Source organism: Equus quagga, chromosome 4, assembly GCF_021613505.1.
Source record: "Equus quagga isolate Etosha38 chromosome 4, UCLA_HA_Equagga_1.0, whole genome shotgun sequence".
NCBI lineage: Eukaryota > Metazoa > Chordata > Mammalia > Perissodactyla > Equidae > Equus > Equus quagga.
This window is the reverse complement of record NC_060270.1, coordinates 99,762,214-99,786,583: the sequence shown is the minus strand read 5'-3', so window position 1 is coordinate 99,786,583 and position 24,370 is coordinate 99,762,214. Positions and strand designations below refer to the sequence as shown.

The window sequence follows — 24,370 nt, the reverse complement described above, 5'->3', positions numbered from 1 at the left end:
TCCACCTTTCCCCCTTCAGACTACTAAAATTACCCAGTAAAGAGAGATGTGAAGACATTTAATGTTTCTTTTTCTTTTTTCTTTACATTTTCTACCCTCTTGACTATGCCTTTTTCACAACACATAAAATGTTGTATTGCAAGGGTGAAGGGTCACTGGAGCAATGTACTTATCTTGTTCTTTGTGAGTCAAAGTTTGGCCAAGGTAATGTATTTGTGTAAAACAAAAAATTGTTTTAATACATCAATGTAAATGTAGCGAGAGGAGGGTCTATAACTGCTTAGTTTTTATGGGTTGGCCCCGTTAACAAAAGGAATGTTCTTTCAATGTGGAGTAAATGAATGTTTAGATACAGCCTGGGGTCCACTGCTCTCCTCTGTGAATTTCCTCTCAAGAGACAGCGTGGCTGCACAGGTGCTTTAGCTGAATTTGTCTCTTAGCTCACGTGTGGCTTTCTAGTGCTTATCAGCCACTTATTTCTACCTCCTTTGATTCTATGAACTTTTATCTTTAGCTTGTGGATTTAAAGAGATGCAAATAAAGGCACCCCAAGATATGTTCCAGCAGGAGGAATGCTCAAAGTCTCTGCTGGGTTCTTGGCCTACCCAGCTGGAAAAGACCAGAATGGGAAATGAAGAACATATCTGCCATGGCTGGTCCTTCTATGACTCTGTAGACTCCTACAAACAATGGGTCTCAGATCCCTTTCTTGATGCACTATGACAAGGAAGAGGAATGGTGGCTGGACTAGGGCCCAGGCCTGAGGGCAAGAGGCATGGGAAACAGACACCAGGGCTGGGTTACAAGCCCAGGATGAAGCACTCTGAATGAAGCACTGCTATGGTCCAGCTGCCATCAGCCCCCTTTCACTTTTAGTTGTGGCAATAAAGGAGAAAAAAGGAATAAGACAAGAACTGTGTACACTCTTAGATGTCACAACAGGAAACGTGCTTTGTCTCCAGGTGTCACAAGCAAGTGGGCTGGCTGAAACACCTGCTCGGAGACCTCATGTAAGCTTAAATTCAACAATTTTGGGAAGGTAATAGCTGTGGAGAGAAGATTTAGGGAGGGCAGAGGATGGCAGATAAACAGTAAGGCAAGAAAGAGGAAGTTTAAAAATTAGCAGACAGCTGGAAAACTAAAATCTGTGCTTGAGGTTTACTAGTAGTGAGAAACATAAGAAAATCCCACATATGAGCTGTTTACTACCAAAATGGGATACTTGGCCCAGACAGCTAGAAAACGTGTTGCTCAGACTACACACAAATTAAATTTTAAAAAGAGATCCCTTTGTGACCTAATTCTTCAGCTCTAGGAACAAGATCAACTTACCATAAGTTAAAAAAAAAAAAACAGGCAGCTAAAAAAAGGGGGGGAGTAACATGACCACATTTTGGGGGGAAAAAGACAATATCTATAATTAAGATAATTACTATTCAAGTGACTTCAGACCTGCTGACATAGAAATTCACCTAAGGAGGTGAACTCCTATAAGCGTTTAGTCCGGAGCTCCTCAAACCTTCCCACCAAAGCATCCCTAACAGCAAAGCAGAAAATGCACACTCTGAGGACCGGGTGCAGCTTGAAGTAGCCTCCTACAAGCACTAGATTTCCTGTGTTAGCTTAAAAATTCGTGCACTATATTTATGTTTGTTTTAATATAAAAATGTTTCCCATTACTTAAAAATGTCCCCTAAATTGCTGAGCAAAAGTGCCAAGGTCGTACTGTGTGTTTCTCCTTCGGCACTGGGAATCCTGGCCCACTGCTGTGTGTACCTTCAGGGCTTCCTGTACTTCATTATGAGAAGCAGAGTTTGCCTAACTTCTTTGATCATCTTGCCATTTTTCAGTTCCACAGAAATCACTAGGTACTTGGACAGATAGTTATCCTCACCGGTCACTGGCACTCAGGACTCCTACCACTTCTAATTTTAATTCCGGCATATGCTGGTGAACTGATGTGAATGAAGTGGCAATGAGTGAGCAGCTAAGGAGTTTTTATAAATACATATGCAATACTATTTTTTTTTTACTATCAAATTAGCAAACACTAACCTAACAGAATGGATATGCCTCTATATATAACTTTCCACAGGAAGGAATATCTATATTCTAACAAAGGAAAGAAAGGTGTTTTCAGGAACAATTCCAGTGATGAAGGCAAAAAACTTTGGTTAGAATGGGCCAGTCCCACTTTATGCAGGTGTGGGAACAGTGTTCTGCCCCCTAGGACCATTTACAGCATATTTTAGCTCTAGTGTTTTTAGAAACTCATAACCCTTCAGGGACCACAATATTCTCAATTCTTCCAACATTCTCCCAATTCTCTCACACTTCTCCTGTTCGTCTCCTCTCATGCCAAACTTGCTGTTTCCAGAAGAATTATTCTCTTGTGTCTGTAATTTATCAAAATTCATTAATAGGCGCTCATTAATAGAAACCAATATATTTTCAGGTTTCATGCCTAAAAATTCCTTAACATCATAGACTCGAATAGTGTAAAATGATTTCACTACTTGATCCATTCTATAAATTCAAAATTGTATTGGTTTTACTTTTAATAAGGAATACTTTAAGAGATATCCAATTAGGAGGGTATTTCCTTATGAGGATCTTGATGTGTGTCTGGCTTACCTGAACAAGTGTTTGTCCTTCAGCTCTTGAATTCCTCACCAAATGATTATTAGTTGATCCTATGAAGGAATGCTGTGGTCTGGTATCTGCCTTACTCAAGTTCTGGCTGTTGTGGAAACTCCCTGCTTCCTGGTATCCACTGTCGGAGTAAGAATTCATTTGTGTTGAGCTTCTTGAGTTCCCCAATGATCCTACAGGAAGGAAAGCGGCAGGAAATATCTTTATTCGACATGTCTGATGTTCATTTTCAAAAAGAAAGTATTAAAAGCAAATCTAATACTTAAAAGATAATACAACAGACCCTCACTTTCATGGAGAGATGTCTGTTCTGGTGAATAGAGGGTCCCTTGTTCTGGCTCTGTCCTGATGAGATAGTTGTTGGGATGGACAGCGTCAGAAACTCTAGGTTTATTTACACCAGTATTTGGCACATCTGTAAGAAGATAAGTTTAATCAGCTAAATCTAATGACAGTATTTCATAAAAACTTGCTAAAAAAGGTTCAGATATTTCTCAGTAACATCTCGTAATCTATGTTAACACAAGGCTATTTTCAACTTAAACTGTATAATCATTTTGATTCCTTTCTATATGAAAGTGTTCCATATACTCAGTTTATTATTATATTTTACTAAATTTCATGAATGTTGTTCATCCTGACTACCAGCCCCAAATTCATTTATACAGTATATTAAATTAAAACCTGAAAATTGACCTTGTTCCTTCTTGGAAAACTCACCCTCAGGTGACTTTCTCCAAGAAGATTAACATATTCTGAGTCAGAATGGTGGCCAAGTATTTAAAAAAAAGATCCTGTATATCTCAAACTTTTGAAATGAAAACTTGCATGGTGTTCATATTATTGAACTTGGTGACAAAACCTCTGAAGGTAGGGCTAGCTTTTTATGTCATATTTCATATCATCTAAAATCAACAAAACTGTGCAGTTTTCAGAGTTGCAAACAACGGAAACTTTCATTTCTTATCCATTTGCTTATTGTATTCTTTTTCCAAATGAATACAGACACGCCTAACTTGATTACTGTTTCCTCTAGCCAAATCTGTCTCTCTTAGTATCTTGTTTTATTTTCAAGTGTACTATTTTGCTGTCTTAAACTCAAAACAAAACAACAGTTTATCTCCTCCTTCTCTATTCCAACTTCTGTTTTTTATGCTGTAAATTCAGGTGGTGTAGATTATAGTGCCCTTTCCCAATTCCATTCAACTATATCCTCCTTTCTCTAATATCCTCAAAATACGTTTGTCCATGTTCTGATTTTCTTCATTAGTCTGTCTTTCCTCAGATTTAACCCTCATGTTACACGTTTTCCCAGGAATGTTGCTTCACTCTCACTGCAAAGATTTAAACTAAGTCCATATCACAACCTGAGTTCAATACACAATCCCAAGGATTTCAATGTCTTCATTTGTCTTTCCTTTCTGACTTTCTTCCTTTAACTATTTATTAAGGCCCTACTCTATGCCAGGCTCTAAGAATGCAGCTATGAGTAAAGATGTGGGGGGTAGGGAGGCTGTGTGAGAGAGTGGGTGAGTGTCTGGGGGAAAGGAGCTTAGGAAAAATCTCCTCAAGGAAGGAATACCTAAGCAGTGTCCACTAACAACAGGAGGCCAGCTCTTCCTTTCTTTATAGCACTTACCACCATCTCTTTCCACTAGAATATAAGCTCAATGTGGGCAGGGACTTTTGTCTGGTTTGCTTGCTGTTGTACCCCCAGTGCCTAGGATAGGTGCACAGCACTCAGTGGGTGCCCAGCAAATACTTGCTGAACAAATAAATTCCCAGGCAAATAGCAGCCTCTCTTTATTGAGTGCTGACTCATGCCTCACATTGTGCCGTGGCTTACTTTAGGGTGTTCAATAAAGTTTGTCTATGCAGAGCAAAGTCAAACTTTTAGGCATTGCTGATCAAGCTAGTTTGGAGAGTGAATACAAGGTTTATGAGAGAACTGGGAATCGCATTGCATTCTAAACCTTTAACTTGATGTCGAATTCAATTCAAGGTTTTGATTCCTAGCTTCCAGAAAGATTCGCTGACATTCTTAATATAGGTTTTTAACAACCTGTCTCCTGGTTTATCATTTGACAGTATGCTTCTAGGTAGTAGAGTTCTGTGACAGTTTTGAATTCTTAAGTTTGGAATTTCAATAAAGATCACAGATTGTGTATGGCTTCCCTTGTACACGCTGAAACATGATCTAAGTCTCTGTCAGGCTGCTAGTACTGGAGAGCCATCCGCCTCATCTGTAAGCCTCCTGTTAGGAGTTTCCAGAGTTCTAAACGCTCTTATACAGCAATTCTTGAAGGAGTTTTATTAAGGACTACCCAAAATACATAGTTTGCCAGGCTAGGAGAGTTTTACAGGGAACTGGCGGGCCTGAAACCAGAGCTCTGCAGCCGTCCACCTTGGTTTCATCCAGGAACAGACTCTGCAAAATCAAACATGGAATGGCGACAAACTGTAGATATGCAAGGAACACTGTGGTAGCTCCAGACCTTCCCACACGTGGAAAAATGTACCATTTTTAAAAACAGAAAGATGTTTAGACAGCTCTTAGCTTCAGCTTTAGCACATGATAAAACCTGGGACACCAACATATCAAAGCTTTTGGCTTAGAAACATCAGGTGGCAGGCAGTGTCAAGATCTGAAAAACTATCACCATGGAGACCAAAACCATTACAGTTCTGTATATGCCTCTTTTTTTTTTTTAAACTATTAGAAGCTATTATTTAAATAGGAAAAGAGAAAGAAGCACCCTAAAAATCTGTACCTTAGCAATTTTGTCTCTTCACCCAATGAAACATTTTCTCACGAACCTCATGACAAGCAACTGCGCTCATTTGAACTCTTCTTTAAGAGAAGCTATTTAAAATAAATAATCTTAAACAGAGCAAGCACAAATTGTGAGATATGTGATTCCATACTGGTCACTCTAATAATAAAACTTAACGGAATTGCTATCTCAAAATATACAAAAACAAACAAAATAAACAAAATTACCCCAAAAGTAATATGACCATGTACCCTGTAAATGTTAGTACATGTTTCTTATATTTTTAAATGCAATGCCTCAGAAAACAGAATATAGAAAAGGACATTCCGACGGTAACTAGAACACGAAAAGACTAAATTTCCGCGTGCCCCAAATCCAACCTGAAGCCCTATTAACTGGGTATGGGGAACAGGGCCTAGATTTTGTGCTTTATCTTTAAGGAAATATAAAAGTGAAAGTTTAAAAAGGTTGGTAAAAGAGGTTTATTTAATATGAACTATAAAATAACCAAACTCATATTATGAATAAGGTGTTCAGTCATTTTTCTACTTCTAAAGTGGAGCCCAACAATCACATATACCTGTAAAGACAAAAAGACACTGAAATATCTTCTGAATTATTAAAAGAAAGTTAAATTGTTTTCAAAATAGTTTTACTATTATTTACTATTTCTTTGAAAACTTGTAATTCATAAATCACACACACACATATAAATGTATATACACACATACACCATACCTCAGATAAACAGAAGACCCATGTCCTGATTACTGAATAAAGCTTTCCTTATTGTAGTATGGTAAGGTTTGCAATTATTAATTATGCATTACTTATGCAATCTTACTTTAAAATTAATGTCTTTTAAAAACATCTGCTATGCGGAACGGAAGAAGATACTAGTCGAATTCACCAGAGAAACCATGGAGACTTACAGGATGGGGTTAATCACTTCATGATCAGTGCTGTAAACTATAATTAAATAGTTGGCATGTTGTGATTTAGCACAATCAGAACATCAAATTGAGATGCATTTTTATGAGTAAAAAATGGCAAACAGAATGTGAACGCTACTTCTTTAATCTGAGTCCTGAAGAACATGTGTTACTTTAAAAAAAAAAAATCACAAACATGTTTTCTGGGATAGCAGAAATATACTATGGGGCATTTTCAAACATTAAATTAGCATCTTCCAAGAAAATGCATGTCTAAAAATATAGAACTTGAACAAGCTTCAAGGTAGAATGAAATAACCTCCATCTGTGTTTAAGTTTGGGAGATTACTGGAAGCCTGGACCTTTGTGCCTGTTTCTCACATTTCACCTGAGTGCCCCAGTATGACACACACACACACACAGCAATTAATTAGAAAAAGTAGAAAGTTGCATCTGAGAAAAACGTTAGTGGGTAAGGGACAATGATGCTATAGGGTTATGAAAATCTGGTATATTATCCACTCCAATAAGCTTATAGTAAAAGATAAAATGAGAGTGAATTATTTTCTCTTTTCTGTGATGTACCTCCCAAATACATATCAAGTGTACATAAAAATATGCTCAGCAAAAAGTCTAAGGCCTCTCTAAAGAACATGATATTAAAACACCTCAGGTCTGTTAATCTGTGTGTCTTACTGTTTATGCTACATGAAATGATGGAGGTTGTACTGTGTGTAAAATCACCATGGAAACAGGAACCTAGAAATCAGATCAGTGAGGAGATTTTTAGTATACACAATCCTGTAACTAGTCTTCACATTCCAGCGTGCTATAACCTTCTGCTAGATTCTCCTTGCCTGCCCTGTTCTGAGATGCTGTGATGTTCAGGGGTTTGCCCTTACATAAAAGAAGTGCAGTGTGACTTTTGGGAGGGCTCTTGGGATGGTAATAACATGCAATGTTAAGACAGACGTTACTCTCTTTGACAGTTAGGGGAACTGAATGTGTCACATTTTTTCCAACTCTCTGGCCTGTGAGTTGAGGTCAGGTTATTATACACAGAGGAACAATACTTTGCGAAAAATATGAAAACTTTGTCTCATGGGGACTCAACCTTCTGTTTGGCCATAGGGCTCTTACTTCCTTTAGGATCACAGGCTCAGGAGGGAGCCTCTTTTTCACAGAGATGCAGAAATATTCTGGTGCCTTCTCCGGCTAAAAAGTAAAGTTCTCAGCCAAATGCTGGAAGGGGAACTGGAGGATGGCCCCGAAAAGACTTCTCCTTTCCAGTAACTTCTCTGATGTACAACACTCATTTCTACAGCAGGTAATCTTATAATTGGAGGGAATGACATCATTGGGAAATACTGTTTCACGGTGACAACGTAAATAGGGTGATGGAAACGTGAAGCACACAAACATTCTTTGGTTTACAGAAGATACAGACGGACGTTGACTGATATTTTAAGAATATTACAGACACTTGGAGTTTGTTGCTCATAGAAACTCCTATATACATATGAAATCCTTTAAAAGTTGAGTTTTAATGGAAGACTTAACGAGAACAGGCAGAAGACCATGTTTCTTCAAACTATTTCCAGTCTGGTTCTCTTGTGTATAGCTAGGTTCTTGAGTCTTATGGATACTTACATTATCTTTTAAATATTAATAAGACTACAGCTCTAAAAATTCTATTCATTTAGAAAATGTTGTGTGAAAAGCCTTGGAAAACAGAAACCTTTAATGAAGTATCTTCTAGTTCACTTTAAACTTTGCCCTAAACATCAACTAGTCCGCCTTGAAATCCACTGTAAAAGCTCGTCTGCTTGGATCCAATTTCATAGTTTAAGCAAACTTTCTAACTCTATAAAAGCTATATAGTACTTTATTTGATTTCTATAATGACGAATCCTAAAAGCATTTCAGTTTTGTATGTCACCAGAGACATCTCCTGTTCCTAAATATCTTTAAGTTCCTGGATTCTGTTCAGGAATATAAAACGATTAAAAAATTATTTTAAAAAATAGGACTTTCCACAAAGAGTCATATTAAAAAGAGTGTTTGTTATTTTCAGTCTGGGTACTAATTAAAATACAGGTGTCACACCTACCATAAAAATTTATGCTTTATATTTGAAAAAGGAAAACTGGAAAAAAGGAGTTTCGAAACAAAAACATGAAAAGAATGGATCACACATGTAAAGTGTTTACTGTTTGCCAACACTGAGTTCAGCATAAAAGGCCAGGAGGTTCTCCTTTCTATAGAGAAAGCTGGAAAAAGATGTAAAAAGTCAGTGGTATACGGAAAATAAGTGTGCAAAAATCACTCTAATGTCAATTATATCTCCATAAGAAAATATCACTCAAGTAATTTTTCTAAGACATATATTCCTTTTGGGGAAAAAATGTTACCAAATACAGAAATGGAAATATTTGATAGTGGGAGATACAGGGTAGATTCCCTGTTAAAAACAAAACAAAACAAAACGCTAAAAAAATCTTCTTTAAAAAAACCTATACAAACCTGTAAGGGATGATATTCACTATCAAAAGAAAAGAATAGGTCTTCTGAAACTGAATTTTTCTATGCTTTTCTACTGGATTATCTTTTTTGGGCAAAGATGATCAAGATAAAGCTAACGCAGGCTAATTCTGGCATAAGATGAAGTGTAGAGAGAGATGGTAGCGCTGCTGACGTTTCCCAAAGCAGCACCTATCAATGAGGAGTATGGCTCTGGGGGATGAGGGGGCGGTAACGGAAAACGAGGAGCTTTCTGACTTGACAATTTCCATTTATTTTAGATAGTTAATAGAATATTTCTTCACACATCACTAAGAGCATGAGAAAATTTAAATATTTATTTGACATGTTTGTATTAAATATAAAATGTTAAAGGCTAAAACTGGACATCTCATTTTCACACGAAGTACTAAGTCACTATAGTTAAGCTTTTTGGAGATGTGTTCATATATCATGCATAAGTGGCTTAGGAACATTCAGATACAGATTTGCTAAAGTAAAATGCTAATATTCTTATTTGGTGGTTGCCACCCTCGCACAAGCACAGTGATAGGTATGGAATTCTAAACTAGCAGAAAGGCTGACGCCCAGCACATTATAGGTAACTTTGCTTAATAAGGATTCACTTAACAAAATTCCACCTATGTGGAAACACAAATTAAATGACATCCCCTGGCTGGGAAACACACATCTATCTCATGGCTGGTTTCAGTAATGTCAGCACTAACCTTCGGAGCACGCTCAGCTGTTCAGTGGTTTTAACACATGTCACTCTGATGTACTATTTTAAGCCCAATATTTTGAACCTTTTGTTTAAAGAATCTGTATTTAAATTTTTTAAAGTTTTCAAACATATACAAAAATAGAGAAAAAAATCTTGCTAACCATTCCCCAGATTTAATAATTACAACGTTTTGCCACACTTTTAGTGCTCCATTTATCTCTCTTTCCTTTCTTCTTTGTCACAGAATTTTAAAACAGATCCCTCACATCAGATCATTTCAACTCTAAATACTTCCATACGTATCTCTATAAAATAAGGACTTCATAAAACCGCAATTATTCCATAATGCCATATTCATATTCAAATTTTCCTGATATTTCAAAATTGTCTTTCTTCAGCTGGCTTGTGCTAAGTCAGGCTGAAATAAGGTTCACAAATGATGTTTGACTGTGACTGTTACTTCAGTCCCTTAAATCTGGCAAGGGGCTCCCATTTCTTTATTTTCATGCTCTTGACTTACGGAGGGAACCAAAGCAATAAACCTGTAGGATGCTCCACATTCTGACTTTGTCTGATGCGCTTCTCATTGTGGCGTTTACATATCCTCTAACCTCAATACTTCTCGTACGTAAGCAGAAAGCTAGAGCTCAAAGCTTTCAGGTCCAATTTTTGTGTCAGAATACTTTATAGGTGGTGCCGTGTACTTTGCATCATATCATATCATAACTTTTAGAGTTGCTAAGATCAACCAGCCAGTACAAGTGGTGGCAGCCTGATCCTTCTCTTTTCGACTTCACCCTCAACCTTTCTCCTAAGGCAATGGTTCTTGACCTTGGTTGCACACTGCAGTCACTTGGGGTGTGGGTAGGGGGCGGACAGAGAGTTTAGAAACCACTGCTGCCTGAGTCCCAGCCCAAGAGATTCTGATTCAATCAGCCTACATTGTGATCTGAATATTAGGACTTCTAAAAACTCCCAAGATGATTCTAACGTACAGCTAGGACTGAGAATATAGAGATTTTTGCATACAATGACAATCTTTGCTTGAATCAATTATTCAATTAGGAGATAAAATTGGTAATTTTTCTAATTTTATTACTGTTTCTGCATTTATCAGCAGGAATGCTTTTGGCATATTTTAGAAATCTTTAGATAGCTTGTAATAGCTAGGGTTATCTTTAAATACATCTGTATAGGATAGGCAGGATAAACTTTTAATTCTTCTCTTCAATTACCAGTAATTAAATTAATTATGAGTAAGGCAGTGGTTCTCAAACTGCAGAGTGGAATCACCTGGGGATCTTAGTGACTGCTGATGCCTGGCTCAGGCTCTAGACTTTTGCATTTAATTGTGTGGGGAGAGGCCTGAGGACCGAGACCTCCACAGCTCCACAGGCGATTCTAATGTGCAGCAAAGTCTGGGAACCTGTGGAGTGAGGTGTTGTTACCTAATTACCTCTAGCGGTGATAAAAAGTTTGTTTTTTCTTTTATTAATTTGTCTATTGTCAGTTAAATTCACAGGCCCTCATCCACAGAACCTAAGAGGGTAGAGGAAAAGTCTCCCCTCACCAAACATACTGTTAAGCATTTCTGGTGGGCAATTTGATGCTATTTGCCAAAATAAAAATGTATACACCGTAGCCTAGTCAGTTCCACTTAAAAAAAAAAAGTAATTGACAGAGAGAGATGTACAGAACGAATTTTTATCATTGTTTGTCAAAGTGAAAAACTGGAGGGAAAAAAGTTCACTAATAAAGGACAGGTTACATAAATTTTCTAAACAATAGATACTGCTCAGCCATTAAAAAGGAGGCAGATCTTTAAATTTGATATAAAAACACATGCATGGCTTTACTGTGTTAAGGAAAAAAACAGTCATAGAACAATGTATAGTATATCCCCATTGTGTTAAAAACAAAACAAACCCACACATGTGTGGATATTTACACACACTCACTCAACAATTTGTTGTGTTTTATTCTAGATTTTCTTCTATACATTGTGTGTATGTGTGCGTGTGGGGGGGCAATGGCCATAATATGGAGAAATGTGGGAATAAAAGGACATTTTTACCTTTTACTCCAAATTCTTCTAGACTTTTTTTTTTTTAAGTAAGAAGCATCTCTTACTTTTGTAATAAAACATTAAAATTTGAGAAGTTTTATAGCGATGATCAGGAAGCTACAGCGCTGCAGTTGTGTTAAGAAGGCTGTCATAGCTATGAGACTAAAAAAGCCCTGAAAAAAGGAGAGGAAAAACTTGGACTCTGAGGCTAGTTTCAACGGAAATTTGTATTCTTCCTGATATTTAGAAGAGAAACAGGAAGGAACATAGGATAAAATTTTGTCGTTTGTACAATTTATAGTCATAATAAATCATAACATCCAAAATCCTCAATAAATAGTCCTTTTTCCATGATTGCTAACCTAATATTCTATTCATGAACATGTACAATATAACTTCCTACTGTACCTCCTTTATAAATTCAGTACATTTCTACTGAGGCATAAAGTGTTCCCATTTAAGTTCCCATCTTATCTCATGATGTGCTAATGCTTTTCTGTGTTGTAAATTACTTGCTCCAGATGGAGGAAAAAAGAAAGATAAATTGACTTAAGGCTAGTCTCTCATTTATCTTTTATCTTTGTATTTACATTTTTTAAAACTCAGTGGAAGAAACTTGCGTCCATTCATTTTAGAACCAATTTAAATATATAAACAAAATGCAAAACCTAACCCATATAAAGTCTTAAATTTAGTAGTATATACTAACCACCAATGACTAATGTCAGTATATACCACACAATAATTAAGTGTGAGTATGTTAAAATTATAGCACTTCAATACATATTACACAATAAATGAATGTGGCACTGCAAAGTTAAATAATCTTACTGAAACTGAGGGTTACTGTAAATGTTCAATAAGAACACGATTACCCTTTGACCTTGTTCCCAGCCCAGACACAGATGAAAAGAAATTAATCTTGTCAATTTGCTGTTTTCTTGTTTAACCTGAGGGGTGACTCAAGGGTCACAAGGATTTATAAGCTTGTTTTTTTCAAACATTGGTACCTGAGCTAACAACTGTTGCCAATCTTTTTTTTTTTTTTTCATTCTTCTCCCCAAAGCCCCCCAGTACATAGTTGTATATTCTAGTTGTGCGTGCCTCTGGTTGTGGCATGTGGGACACCACCTCAGCATGGCCTGATGAGCAGTGCCATGTCTGCGCCCAAGATCCAAACCGGGGAAACCCTGTGCCGGGGAAGCTGAGCGCGCGAACTTAACCACTTGGCCACAGGGCGGTCCCTGTGACCTTGTTTTGCAGAAGAAAAAGAATGCCTTGAAGGAAATTACTACTGCCTGATAACCAGCCCCCGGCTGGCTTATTTGGAGTGAACGAAATACAGACTCTCCTTTGCTTCTCTGACACTCCTCCTCCCAAGCCCCTTAGCTCTACAAAGACCCCCTGCCGCTTCTTTTGTTAAGGCGGATTTGAGAGAACCTATCCTCCCTTCTTCTCAGTTTGGCCAATTCAAATAAACCTCCACCTCCAAGCACTGGTGTCTCAGAGACTGGTTTATTGCACATCAGCCACATGAACTGCAGATTAAGAGATTCGTATCATTATCAGCTTAAAATTTCTATTTTACTACAATCTTTTCCCTTCCCTTCCATATTTATTGTCAAACATCAAATAGCCTAACTGCATGGAATCATTAATTTTTTTTCTCCTGCTTATTACTTACTGTAACAGGCCCATCCAAGTCTATTAATCCCTTAACACCTTCTGGGTCAACGAGAAATTTGCCCCACTTTTATGCTTCTGTGTCGTTTGCTAACTAGTTCTTTGGTACAGACTCTAATCTTTTGGCTTCTTTAATTTCTTATCCATGAGTACTAATGCTCACTTACTTAATATACATTAATTTCTACTCCTGCAACCATTTCTTGAACACTTTCTTCTTCTAGGAACCAGGTTGGTGCTAAAGACAACAAGCCTGATTCTCCGGCTGAGTGGGAACAGAAGTGCACTCAGCTCTGCAGGATGCTCCCCGTTCTATCCTGTGGGGAACGGGGAAGGGAAGGACAGGTTCTCAGACTGATGCAGTTCCCTTCCCCTCATCTTACACAGAAGGACTAAAACTGGCAACCACGTAGACTCGAGTAATTTGTTCCCCTTGGAACAGAAAAACTGTGAAATTGTGACTTGTAGCAAAATTCACTTTACAGGATGTGACTGGAAGATTTAAGTAACAACCAATGATCACTTTCACCAAAGGACCCAATTTACGGCTTTAACACACAGCTTCTTTCTGGTGGGTAGGATACTCTGTGTATGGTTATTTTTATGACTGAAGTGGTGTGCTTTTTCTTAAAAGAGAAGTAAATCCAAGGCTTTTTTCTTTAAAAGATAGTCTGCATATTTTCCATCATGAAGAAGTACAATTATATGTGCGTATATCTGCATTCTCGCTTTCCTCAGGCCTTTACCTATTATTCTAATATATATTTTCTGTAATTCTGCTGTTTATTTTTATATTTTGCTATATATCTTAAGAGTTACCTCAAATTTTGATGAACATAAGAGATTGTACAAATATGTAAATTGTTGAGACAGAAAGGTGTGAACAATGGAAAAATGACACTAATAAAAAAGAAAATGGAAAGGAGCCGTGGGAGGTCAGAATTTGCCACTCTAAAATGTGTCTCTTTGGCTTCATTATTTTTAAGACTGAGATAGAAACTTTGACCTTCCCCCAAACTGCCTAAAAGAGTTTAAGTTGGAAGGCCTGTCCCTGGAAGGGGTTATGACGATAGACCACTCTGGGTATGGTGGACTGGAAGGATCCTTGCTAAGCTCATTTTTATCAAAGTTCTTTCTCTGTGGTCACATAGCCTACAGACGGCCCAGCAAACATTTGTTTACCAAACATTTGCTTTTCCATCCCCATGTGATCTGCCTTCCTCCTCTCTGAAGTCCCAAACCACCACCCCCAACATCCTCTTTTGTCCTTAGCTGAAGATGGTATTTAAGGTAGTGGCATCCACCATTTTGGTGAGTTACTCAGATTTCCTGGGTTTCTCCCATGTATACATGTTTTTAAACTTTGATTTTCTCCTGTTATTCTGTCTCAGGTCAATTTAATTCTTAGGCCAGCCAGAAGGACCTGGAGGGTAGGGGAATAGTTCTTCCTCCCTGACAGAACACTAAGACAACATTCCCTCCTTCATGCCTTTGTTAGCAGAATATACATAAAAAACACACAAAAATGCAAGGTTATAGGAAATGCAAGGCTAAGGAAAAGAGAAAGCCGAAACAGAAAATGATAAACTCTCCTCTTCATTAAAGACAAATGGATGTTCATTTATGATTTTAGGGAGTAAATATGTAACGCTGGTAAGCTAGAAAATACAGAATAATGAAGAGAGGGCAATAGAAGGGCAAGACAACAATAAAGCATAAAATCTTCAAAACCACTTTATTACTTCTAGGGAGCTTCTCCTTAAGACTCCTTCCCAACCTGCCTGGGAAAATAAAATGTTTTGGAGAATGGACAGTTCTTCTCATGCTTTGGGAAGTTCTCTCTTCGAGCACCCAAACTTAAAAAGCTTTGGCCTTTTACTTTCAAACAGCCTACTATCCCTAGTATAGGTTAAAAACCAACCAACCAACCACAAAAAACAAGCAAGCTGATTTTTCTGAACTGAATCATAAAGAAATGCAAATCTCTGCTGCCTAGGGCACCCTGAGATCTTCCTTAGAAAATGACGCTGCAGTGAGCAAGCTATTTAAAAATACATTTCAGCAGCTGGTCTCCATTTCTGGCATTTCAACAGAATGGAACATCCTGAAAACACCTGAGTAGGCAGAGATCTCTCTCAGGTAGCGATCAAATCACCAGCCTGCTAATAATTCACCTTACCGCTGAAAAGCTTTTAATGTGCTAAGCTCTTCAAGTCAAATTTGTAATACTTAAAAAAAAAAAATAAAAAAAGTAGAGAAACTCTCTGCAAGTAAATGTCCAAAGTATTAAAGAAAAAGGAGGAAGAACAGACCTTCGATCTTAAATCCTTTTGTGTAATCCTCTCTGATTTAGGAAACCAAGAAAATTGAATAAAGACGTTTCTTTTGTCAAGACCTACAAAAGACAAAGTAGACTGAAGATCTTTAAATACTTTTTACTTTTAAGCCACCCTTGCCTCATTCTGAGTAGCAATGCCAAATTCTAGAAATGAGATGATTTTCAAACTACATCCAGTATCTCTGTGCCCAAAGCAGTAAAGAGAAAACAACAGTTAAACTTTACAGTAAAAGTAGCAGCAAAACTCTCATTTTATCCCATTATGTACTTACAATCAAACTTCTAAAGGGCAACCATAACTACTTAGAAAAGAAACACCAAACAAATCAGATTTTACTCTTTTATTCACACAATCAAATTTCAATTTTCTACCTTTATCATTATAGCTTATTGCTATCATTACAACTTAAATTCATAAGTACGGCTGAAAAGTAGGCAAATTTAAGAAAACACACACATAACCTAAGTATAGTTAAAATAATAGAAAGGGGAATAAATGCCAGCTGTGATTGCTGTGTCTGAAGGTTAATACACTTCCCCCTGCCTCCAAAAGAGAGAAAGCATAAGAAACTGTAACACTTGCCTGGTTTCTGTACGAGGTTGGACAACAGTGTATTCTGACAAAAATAAGGGATGAAGCAGTTACTAGGTGGGAATTACAAATGTAGTTGTGGTCGGGACAGGTGAACCATTGGAGTATTTTCCTATGATAAAAGTATCTGGGGAACTGTTTGGACAATATTTAATTAATTGTTACACACTTAGTTGAAAACATACTTCGCATTTATATTATATATATAATATTTTATCTACCTCTACATATTAATACATTAGTAAGCTGATTGCACAGCCTACTAATTAGGATGGTGAAAAGTTAATAAAAAGCGATTTGAAAAATTTAAAGAAAAATACTAAGCACACAGTAGTGCATTTGACACGTGGCTGTAGCAACAATCATGAAGATGGTGGTGAAATATCTGAAGCTGAGAAGGGCCGGAGATGTGGAAAGGATGCCAAGGCCCCAGATATTTCATTCCCTTTTACATGTCTTCATAACCTAAGCTCATTCTGTCTCTATGTAAATCAACACACAGTGATGCACCACACCTGCCTGGCTTTCGGCAGTTAAGAGTCTGCAACCGCCAGCTCCAGCTACTCCAGCCAGGGCAGATGGGTGCAGGCCAGGAGGAGAACTGCACAGAGAAGTCAGGATGTCCCTCCAGCTCTACTTTAGGCAGCATTTCTGGCATGGCTGTATCTCCTTTGTGGTTCCAACCAATGCTGGAAAACTCCCCTTGCCCCACTCCCCACCACTGCTCCAGTTTTGAGGACAAACCACCTACCCCATTGCCCCTGCAGTCCTAGAAATGACAGCAGCTTCCCAGTATCATTGATCTCTTGGGTACTTCATGATGTTTAACTCTCCCAAATCTTCTAACTCACCCTTTTATAACTCCAACTTCCCTATATCAAATCCCTCATACTGAACTAGCTGGCATGGGCTGGGTTTGCCTGACTGGACTCTGACTAATACAGCTATGAACCCTGGGCTACAAAGAACTCTTACGGATCATCAAACACTAACTCTCCAACAGAAAAGGGCAATTTAGCAGATATTTTAATATTTTGTAGATAATTAGAAATACAAACAATGACACTAATGAGGGAATATGATAGGATCAACCTCATATATCTAAAGGAAGGGAGAATTAACACAATCTTTTCCTGAAAGCAACTTGGTGACATGTATCAAAAGCCTTAAAAATGTTCACATACTTTAAATAATTTTCCTTGTAAAAATCTACCCTATTGTAAATCAAAGGGGCAGATATAATTTTTTATACAGGGATGTTTACCACAATGTTATTTACAATAGCGAAAAACTAGAAACAACCTGAATGTCCAAAAATAGAGATATGGGTAAATATGGTAGATACTTGGACTTTTCCTTTACAGCCTCCCCCCACCCAGGAGTGAGTGGACACAGTTACAGAGCTCCACTAAACCTGATAGCTCTTAAAAGGGCAGGGGTATTTATTTTAAACATCGACAACTATATGCTAGATAACTGTTTAAGGCTCTCAAGAAATATTTCTGGAACAAATTAATGATTCAGTATTAAAGATGAACTTACAGAATAATTTTATATTAAATGGTAAATGTTTGTGACACAATAATACATGGAAAAAAGCAGCAAATGTAACAATATATAGTACGTTCCCAGTTTTGCTTAAAAGGAAAAATATAAAATTATGTATAACATATGCACAGAAAGACTAACTGATAAGATTGATTAAAAGTAATTTTGTTTTTTTTTTATACTTTTCTGTATTTCCCAAATATCCTCCAATGGGCATATATGACATTTAGAATCAGGAGGACAATTATTTTTAAAAGGCAAAAAAACAAAAAGTAGACATGAAGGCCCCTGTTAAGATTAAAATACGAGCTCCATATTCCTCACCACTGCTTAAAGAACTAAAACTAAAAATTAGCCAAAGAAAAAAAGATATGTTAGCCACCGGGAAACATAAATCAAAATCACAATGAGAGACCACTTCACACCCCCTAGGATAAGTGTAATAAAAAAAAGACAGATAATAACAAGTATTGGAGAAGATGTGGAGAAATTGGAACCCTCATCCTTGGCTGGCAGTGTAATGGTGCAACCATTCTGGAAGTGAATCTAGTCGATCATTCTCTCACAACCTCCCAAGGAGAAAACACAGCCGTTTTCTCCTAGCACAGGTTCTCTCCCGAGTCTCAGTCTTGTTCTCCAACTTGTTGCCCCTTGCTCACAGCACTCTGGCTCACATGTATAACATCACACAATAACATCACATAATAAAGTGTTAATATGCAAAGATCTATCAGTTTAAATGATGTGTTTTCCTTTACACCAGATTTAGGGCTTTCTTTAGTAATCACATTTCTAAACGCTTACTGAATGTCTCCATTTTGCTGTCCTTTAATCATCGCAAATCCAACACATCTAACACTGAAGTCTAGAGCAACCCCTTAAAACTGGCTCTCTGTCTTGTTTTCACTAATTGTTTTAATGGTACCACCACTCTCCCGAACTGAAAACCTCAAAGTCATCATTGTCTACCCTCTTCCACACCACACCAGCCTCTAAGTCCCTAGGAATCGCCTAGTTCAGATCATCTCACACTCTAAATTCTGCAATAAGCTTTCAACTGGTCTCTCTTGCCACTAATTTTTCCTCTCTCCGGTTCACAGGTCTGCTATTTCTCCTGAGGAATGTTTAAATCAGGTGACTTTTTGTTCTAAGGATTTTCAGTGGCTCCCCATGACCTGCAGGAGGATTCAAAGTCCCAGGTATTTATAGATCTTTATAACTTGACTCAATAAGGCTGTCTAGCCTTTGTGCATCTTACTGTCTCCCAAACCAGTTTTAAATGTTCCCTTGTGACATTTCTGTTGTCTCTTCTGACAACGAGAACACCCTCTCCACAGGCTGCCCACCCATCAAGCCCTAAGCTCCAGGCCCATCATCTCTGCAAAGCTGTCTCAGAAGCCGGCTGTCCATTTATAACAGTTTCACACATAACACTTATTTGGCAGTTAAGCACATATCATTTCATGGCATGTCTCTCCTTCTATTAAACTGCTCTTTCTCAGTCTTATTGTTACATAACTTTTCACATGCCTCTGCCTAATCTATGGTTTGAGTAAACACTATAGTTCTTGGGAACAGCTTCGTTATAAAATAGCAGAACGCCTTGTATGTACTATAAATAACCCCAGAATCTTGGTACCAGGTTCGGGTAAACTTAGATACCAGGCCAAATGGTGATCTGAATTGTACTCAATTCAAGCCTTGTTTGAAAAGTGCCAAACTATTTAGATATCAAGGCTTACTCTAGCATTTATACATTGCTGGCATCATCCTTCACGTTATAAATTCTATGGGAGGTGAGGGGGACGTGTGTGTTGTGCCCATCACTGTCAAACCAGCAATCTGTACAGTGCTGGGCCCAAGATGTGGATGCTCAATAAACAATTAATGACGACTAAGTATGAAAATATCAAATATTTGTGAAAGTGGCAGACAGTGTTCTTAACGTAATTTATGCTTTATATGAGGTGAATTTGGGATAAAAAGAAAAGATAAAGAGATTACATCAAAAGCTTCCAGACTATATTAGAAGCTATCAGATATTCTACATCTGAAAGAAAATGACCATTTCACACAACTCTTCTCTTGAGTAGGAGAAACACCATGAAAGGAAAAACTTAGACTTATATAAATAATTAGCCAACTTTCCTAGATTATACAATCACTTTTGTGTATCCCTATGTTTCCTTATGATAGAAAATTTTTAGATAATGGGTTGATATTAAAAATGTTGATGTCCAATGCTTTAACTTTCTTTACAGTTGACATATACAAGTCTACTCAACTATCTTCAAAAATTTATGTGCATTAAGAACTATTACTTCAAAACAAAGTAGCTCAATACTGTCACTATTAAAGGGTTTGCTTGGCTTATTTCACCAAGAGGTAGTGAATTGAGAAAGAAGGCTATGAAATTCCTTTTTTGTGTGTATGAGCAAAACTTAAGATTTTTTATATGAAAAAACTCATACCTGCTGATCTCCAAGGAAATGACTTCTCAGTTGAGCTAGAGAAAAAGAAGGAAAAAAATAGAACATTTACTTCTTTTGTTATAACATTTAACTGTGGACCTGTTTGTATATAAACATTTAATTTTCACACAATTATACAAAAGTATAAAAATCTCAAACAAAATTTAAAATTACTCTTCTAACTAAGTTAATTTTTAGACAGTAATTTAACCTTCTACATCAATTTGGGACAAAACTGTATGCCTACTTGGAAATTAAGGCAAATCAGAAAGACATAAGATTCTCCTTGGATAAGACAAAATAGCACAGCTATATATGATATTCACGTTACTTATATGATATATTATGCTGTTTTTTGTAATAATACAAAAACTACATATACATTAAAACATACACATTATATATTGTATACAATGTATACATGTACACAACATATATATTAAAAAGAACCAAAAGAGCTGTGAAGAAGTTCAATCATTTTACTTATTTTCAAAAGAAGCCTTAGATACTACAATAGACACAAAAGTTAATGGGGCAGTTTGAATTGAATGCAACCTTATAAAATTTAAATCATATCATAAACCTTTAAATCAAAAATACATTTTACAAGCCAGGAGAAAATTTTAGCTATATATTTTTCTTGGCTTATAGAGCATCAATTTAAAAAAATCGTACATAAAAACATATCTCTGCCTCCTGGCCTCTCCTCCCCCCAAAAATCCAATATAGGAAAGCACGGTCTAAACAAAGGGCAATGTGGCAGAAGCCAGGAACAAAAGGCTGGATTATTAAGCATTTATTTAATGCTAGATTAAGTACTTCAAATATATTATCTCCTTTATATTATTCACAATAACCGTATGAATAGGCACATTATTATATTTTACAGATAAAGAAGCTGGCCAAAGTCTTTGCTAGTAACTGGAAAAGCTGGGATTCAAACCTAGGATGGTCTGATTCCAAAGTCAGGCTTCTCACCACTGTGCTACAAGGCAGAACAGCTTGTGATCCCATTTTTGCATTACACACACATACACACAATCTGCCTAGAAAGAAGTCTAGAAAAATGAAAACCAAAGTGCTTGCAGTTATTTCTGTGGAGTACAACCAAAAGGATTTTTTTCTTTTTAAACATTTGTATCATTTTTTGAAATCAGAAAAAAACACACACTGAGTATTTTTGGACTGTTCAGGAAAAGGTGTGTGACTCTGGGCTTAAGGAAATGTAAAATAAGGGAATTGGAACAGAAGAAGGAAGAATCCTTTCAGTGCTACAGTTCTAAGATTTTAAGTTCTTGTTAACCCTTTGGTATTTCCCCAAGTCATTAAATGGTTAATGAAACTCTTGCTGGTTAAAAACTCTAGAGTCAGTAAGAACTCCCTAAACTTCAATTTTGTATGTGATTTGCCTCTTCTTCATCAGAACACAGCAGTTCACATCCCAGGACCTTGAACCAGCTGCAAGCTGGGAGGCCTGCTCCCAATGGATGGAGTCAATCAGTTGATGATAATCTTCTGCACTCAGGTGATGTTCCTTTATCTGACACAATCCTAACTGATTTCAAAAGGGACTGAAGGGACAGAAGAAAGATGAAGATCTGGTCCAATATCAGTAAGGGCATAGCTGTCTTGCTCCTGAGGGTTGGTTATCACATTCTCGTGACTCTAAAAGTAGTTCCCTACACTGAATTTCAGTTTCTCTTGAATCTGTTTTCGTTTTTTAATTCTATTATCTAAATTAGTTTTTTAAGCACTGAGGTTTTTACCTCTGTTCCTATAAAAATGTTCATTCTTTTTTTGGTCAATATTAAAATACATGGTAAATCAAACTGCCATCCAGAAATGTTTCATATACCTCCAGTTTCTTGGGAATATTATGACAGTCTATTATCTTCTGGGTTTGAAACTTACATAAACTTTAATGAAATACCTTTACGAGATTTTTTATTCTAGAAATTACAGATCAGAGATTTTTTATTCTAGAAATTACAGATCATAGAATATAATTCACGTCAACTGCTTAAATTGGGAGAGGGCTGTGGCTGTTTTGCTCATCTCTCTATGTCAGGGGCCTAGAATACTGCCTGGCACACAGCAGATGCTTAATATATATTGTTGCGAACATGAATTGTGAAAAAGTAACACTGAGCTCTTCACTGTTCTGAAAGAGCAGGCATACATAAGCTGTCAGCTATTACTCTGCTCAGGCAGGTCAACTTATTCTCCTCCACTTGAGGTAGGAAATTCCAGTTGCCTTTTTGTGTAACAATCAGGCAAACAGCATTTTTGCGGCTGAAAAGGCCTTCAGTTATCAAAATACAGTAATACATTCCTAGAAGAAGGCAATGAGAAGCCTCAGTTAACATTATTTTTCCCTCCTCTATTTTAGGCAAAAGATAAAAATCATTAGGAAAATAAACTAACATTAAGATTAAAAATAAGCAAAAAGTTCCATGGTATATTTTGAAGACGACATATTCAGTCCAATTACCTTCACACTAATCCTACAATTCTGTTATAACCGGTCATTATATGTTATTCAGAACAGTCTATTTCCCTTCGAACCACTCACTTTAAATGACTCAGATTGTTCACCACTCTGGGATTCAAGGATCAGACAATAAATACGCGCAACTTTGAAAAGCTGTTTTAAGTCACTGATGTAACCAATGTAACCCATTTTTATCAGAAAAATTAGAGGCAGCTCCATGTCAGAAAAATAGACTTATTCCCTCCTTCTTCTCTCTCTCCCTCCAACCATCTACTCCTAGAAACACTTCCCCAACTTTTATTGAATGTCTACAATGTGTCTATAGGCACTATGCCCATAAATGACTCCATCTCATTTCCTTTTACTTCTCATTTGAAGATGCCAAGCAGCTCGTGTTCTAGGAGCTTGCAGTGGAATGTGAAACATTTTAAAATACAAGAACTGAATCATCCATGATAACTTTGTTCCAGTGGGAAGAAGCATTCACAATTTTCAATAATTTAATTATCAACAACCTTCTAGAATGAAATCCATTCATAAGTTTGGGACTATCTGGTCAGACAGTGAACAACAATTAAAAGCAAGTTAATTAGCAAATTAATAAATCAAGGCAAATTCATTTTAATGTGAAAAATATTAGTTTTAAGACACCATACCTTCATCACAATATTACATGAAAATATGTAGTAAATCACTATAAAATTCTAAGCACTTAAGAATTAATTTTTTTTTTCATTCACAGACATAAATGGAGGCAAAAATATCTTTTTGGGTATTTACAGCTGTGCAATTGTCTTTGATACCCTCCTTATTTTGGTATTTTCCCATATTATCAGAAAACTAGCTTGCTCACACTCCTCTGCAGCCAGAGGGCAGACCAGGGAGCAAAGGTCTCCAAGAAGCCACGTGAGGGGGTATATTGGGGAGCATCTGGTGCACCCAGCAGTGGCAGTGGGCACTGTTCCAGGACACTCCGACTGAGAATCTGGCTCTCTGGCCTTCCTAGACATTCCATAAGTTGACACCAAAAAAGCTTTCAAGTTCCTCTTCTGCTTACACAAGCCAGAGAGGATTCTATTGTTTGCAACCAAAAGTCCTGATTGATGTTATCATAAAACTCAGTCTTATGGTTAACAACAAATATAAACTGGCCCTCTGCAGAGAGCCCAAACCTTACTCCTCAACTCTAGGCCTGTATTTTCAAGTGGACACTGGATACTACACTTCGTATTCAACATATTGAAACTCTCTCCCCCTGGAGCTAACTCCCATTTAATCATTACCACCTAGTCACTCAAACTGAAGAACATGGGAGTCATTTTATTGTCTCCCCCCCTCCCCCAGTATGTCAGCTCCATGAGGGCAGCGAAGTCTGCCCTGTTCACTGATGTACCTCCAGACAGTCACTTAAAACAGACACCTTTTGAATCCATCCCTACTACCACAGACACAGTTCTGGCCTTCATCCTTGCATCCTCTATTGGCTGGATCACTCTTTCAGTCTCTCTGCTAACTCGTCTTCCTGGCTTTGATTTCTCATCCTTTCAGGCTCTCTTCCATGCTGCTGCTACAGTGATTTT

The 24,370-nt window shown here is 37.2% G+C and overlaps 1 protein-coding gene across 12 annotated transcripts in view; it reads right to left on the bottom strand.

Annotated features, from left to right (window-relative positions):
• PKP4 (plakophilin 4) overlaps window positions 1-24,370 on the bottom strand; it is a 232,102-nt gene that overhangs the window by 56,180 nt on the left and 151,552 nt on the right. For 7 of the 12 annotated variants that reach the window (XM_046657995.1, XM_046657988.1, XM_046657985.1 and 4 more), the window contains 3 exons: window positions 20,300-20,334; window positions 2,936-3,067; window positions 2,635-2,825 (listed from right to left, as the gene is read on the bottom strand). In XM_046657995.1, coding sequence (XP_046513951.1) covers window positions 2,635-2,825; window positions 2,936-3,067; window positions 20,300-20,334 — 358 coding nt within the window. The remainder of the gene's footprint in view (window positions 1-2,634; window positions 2,826-2,935; window positions 3,068-20,299; window positions 20,335-24,370) is intronic. The other 5 variants (XM_046657989.1, XM_046657993.1, XM_046657994.1 and 2 more) reach the window with 2 other exon arrangements.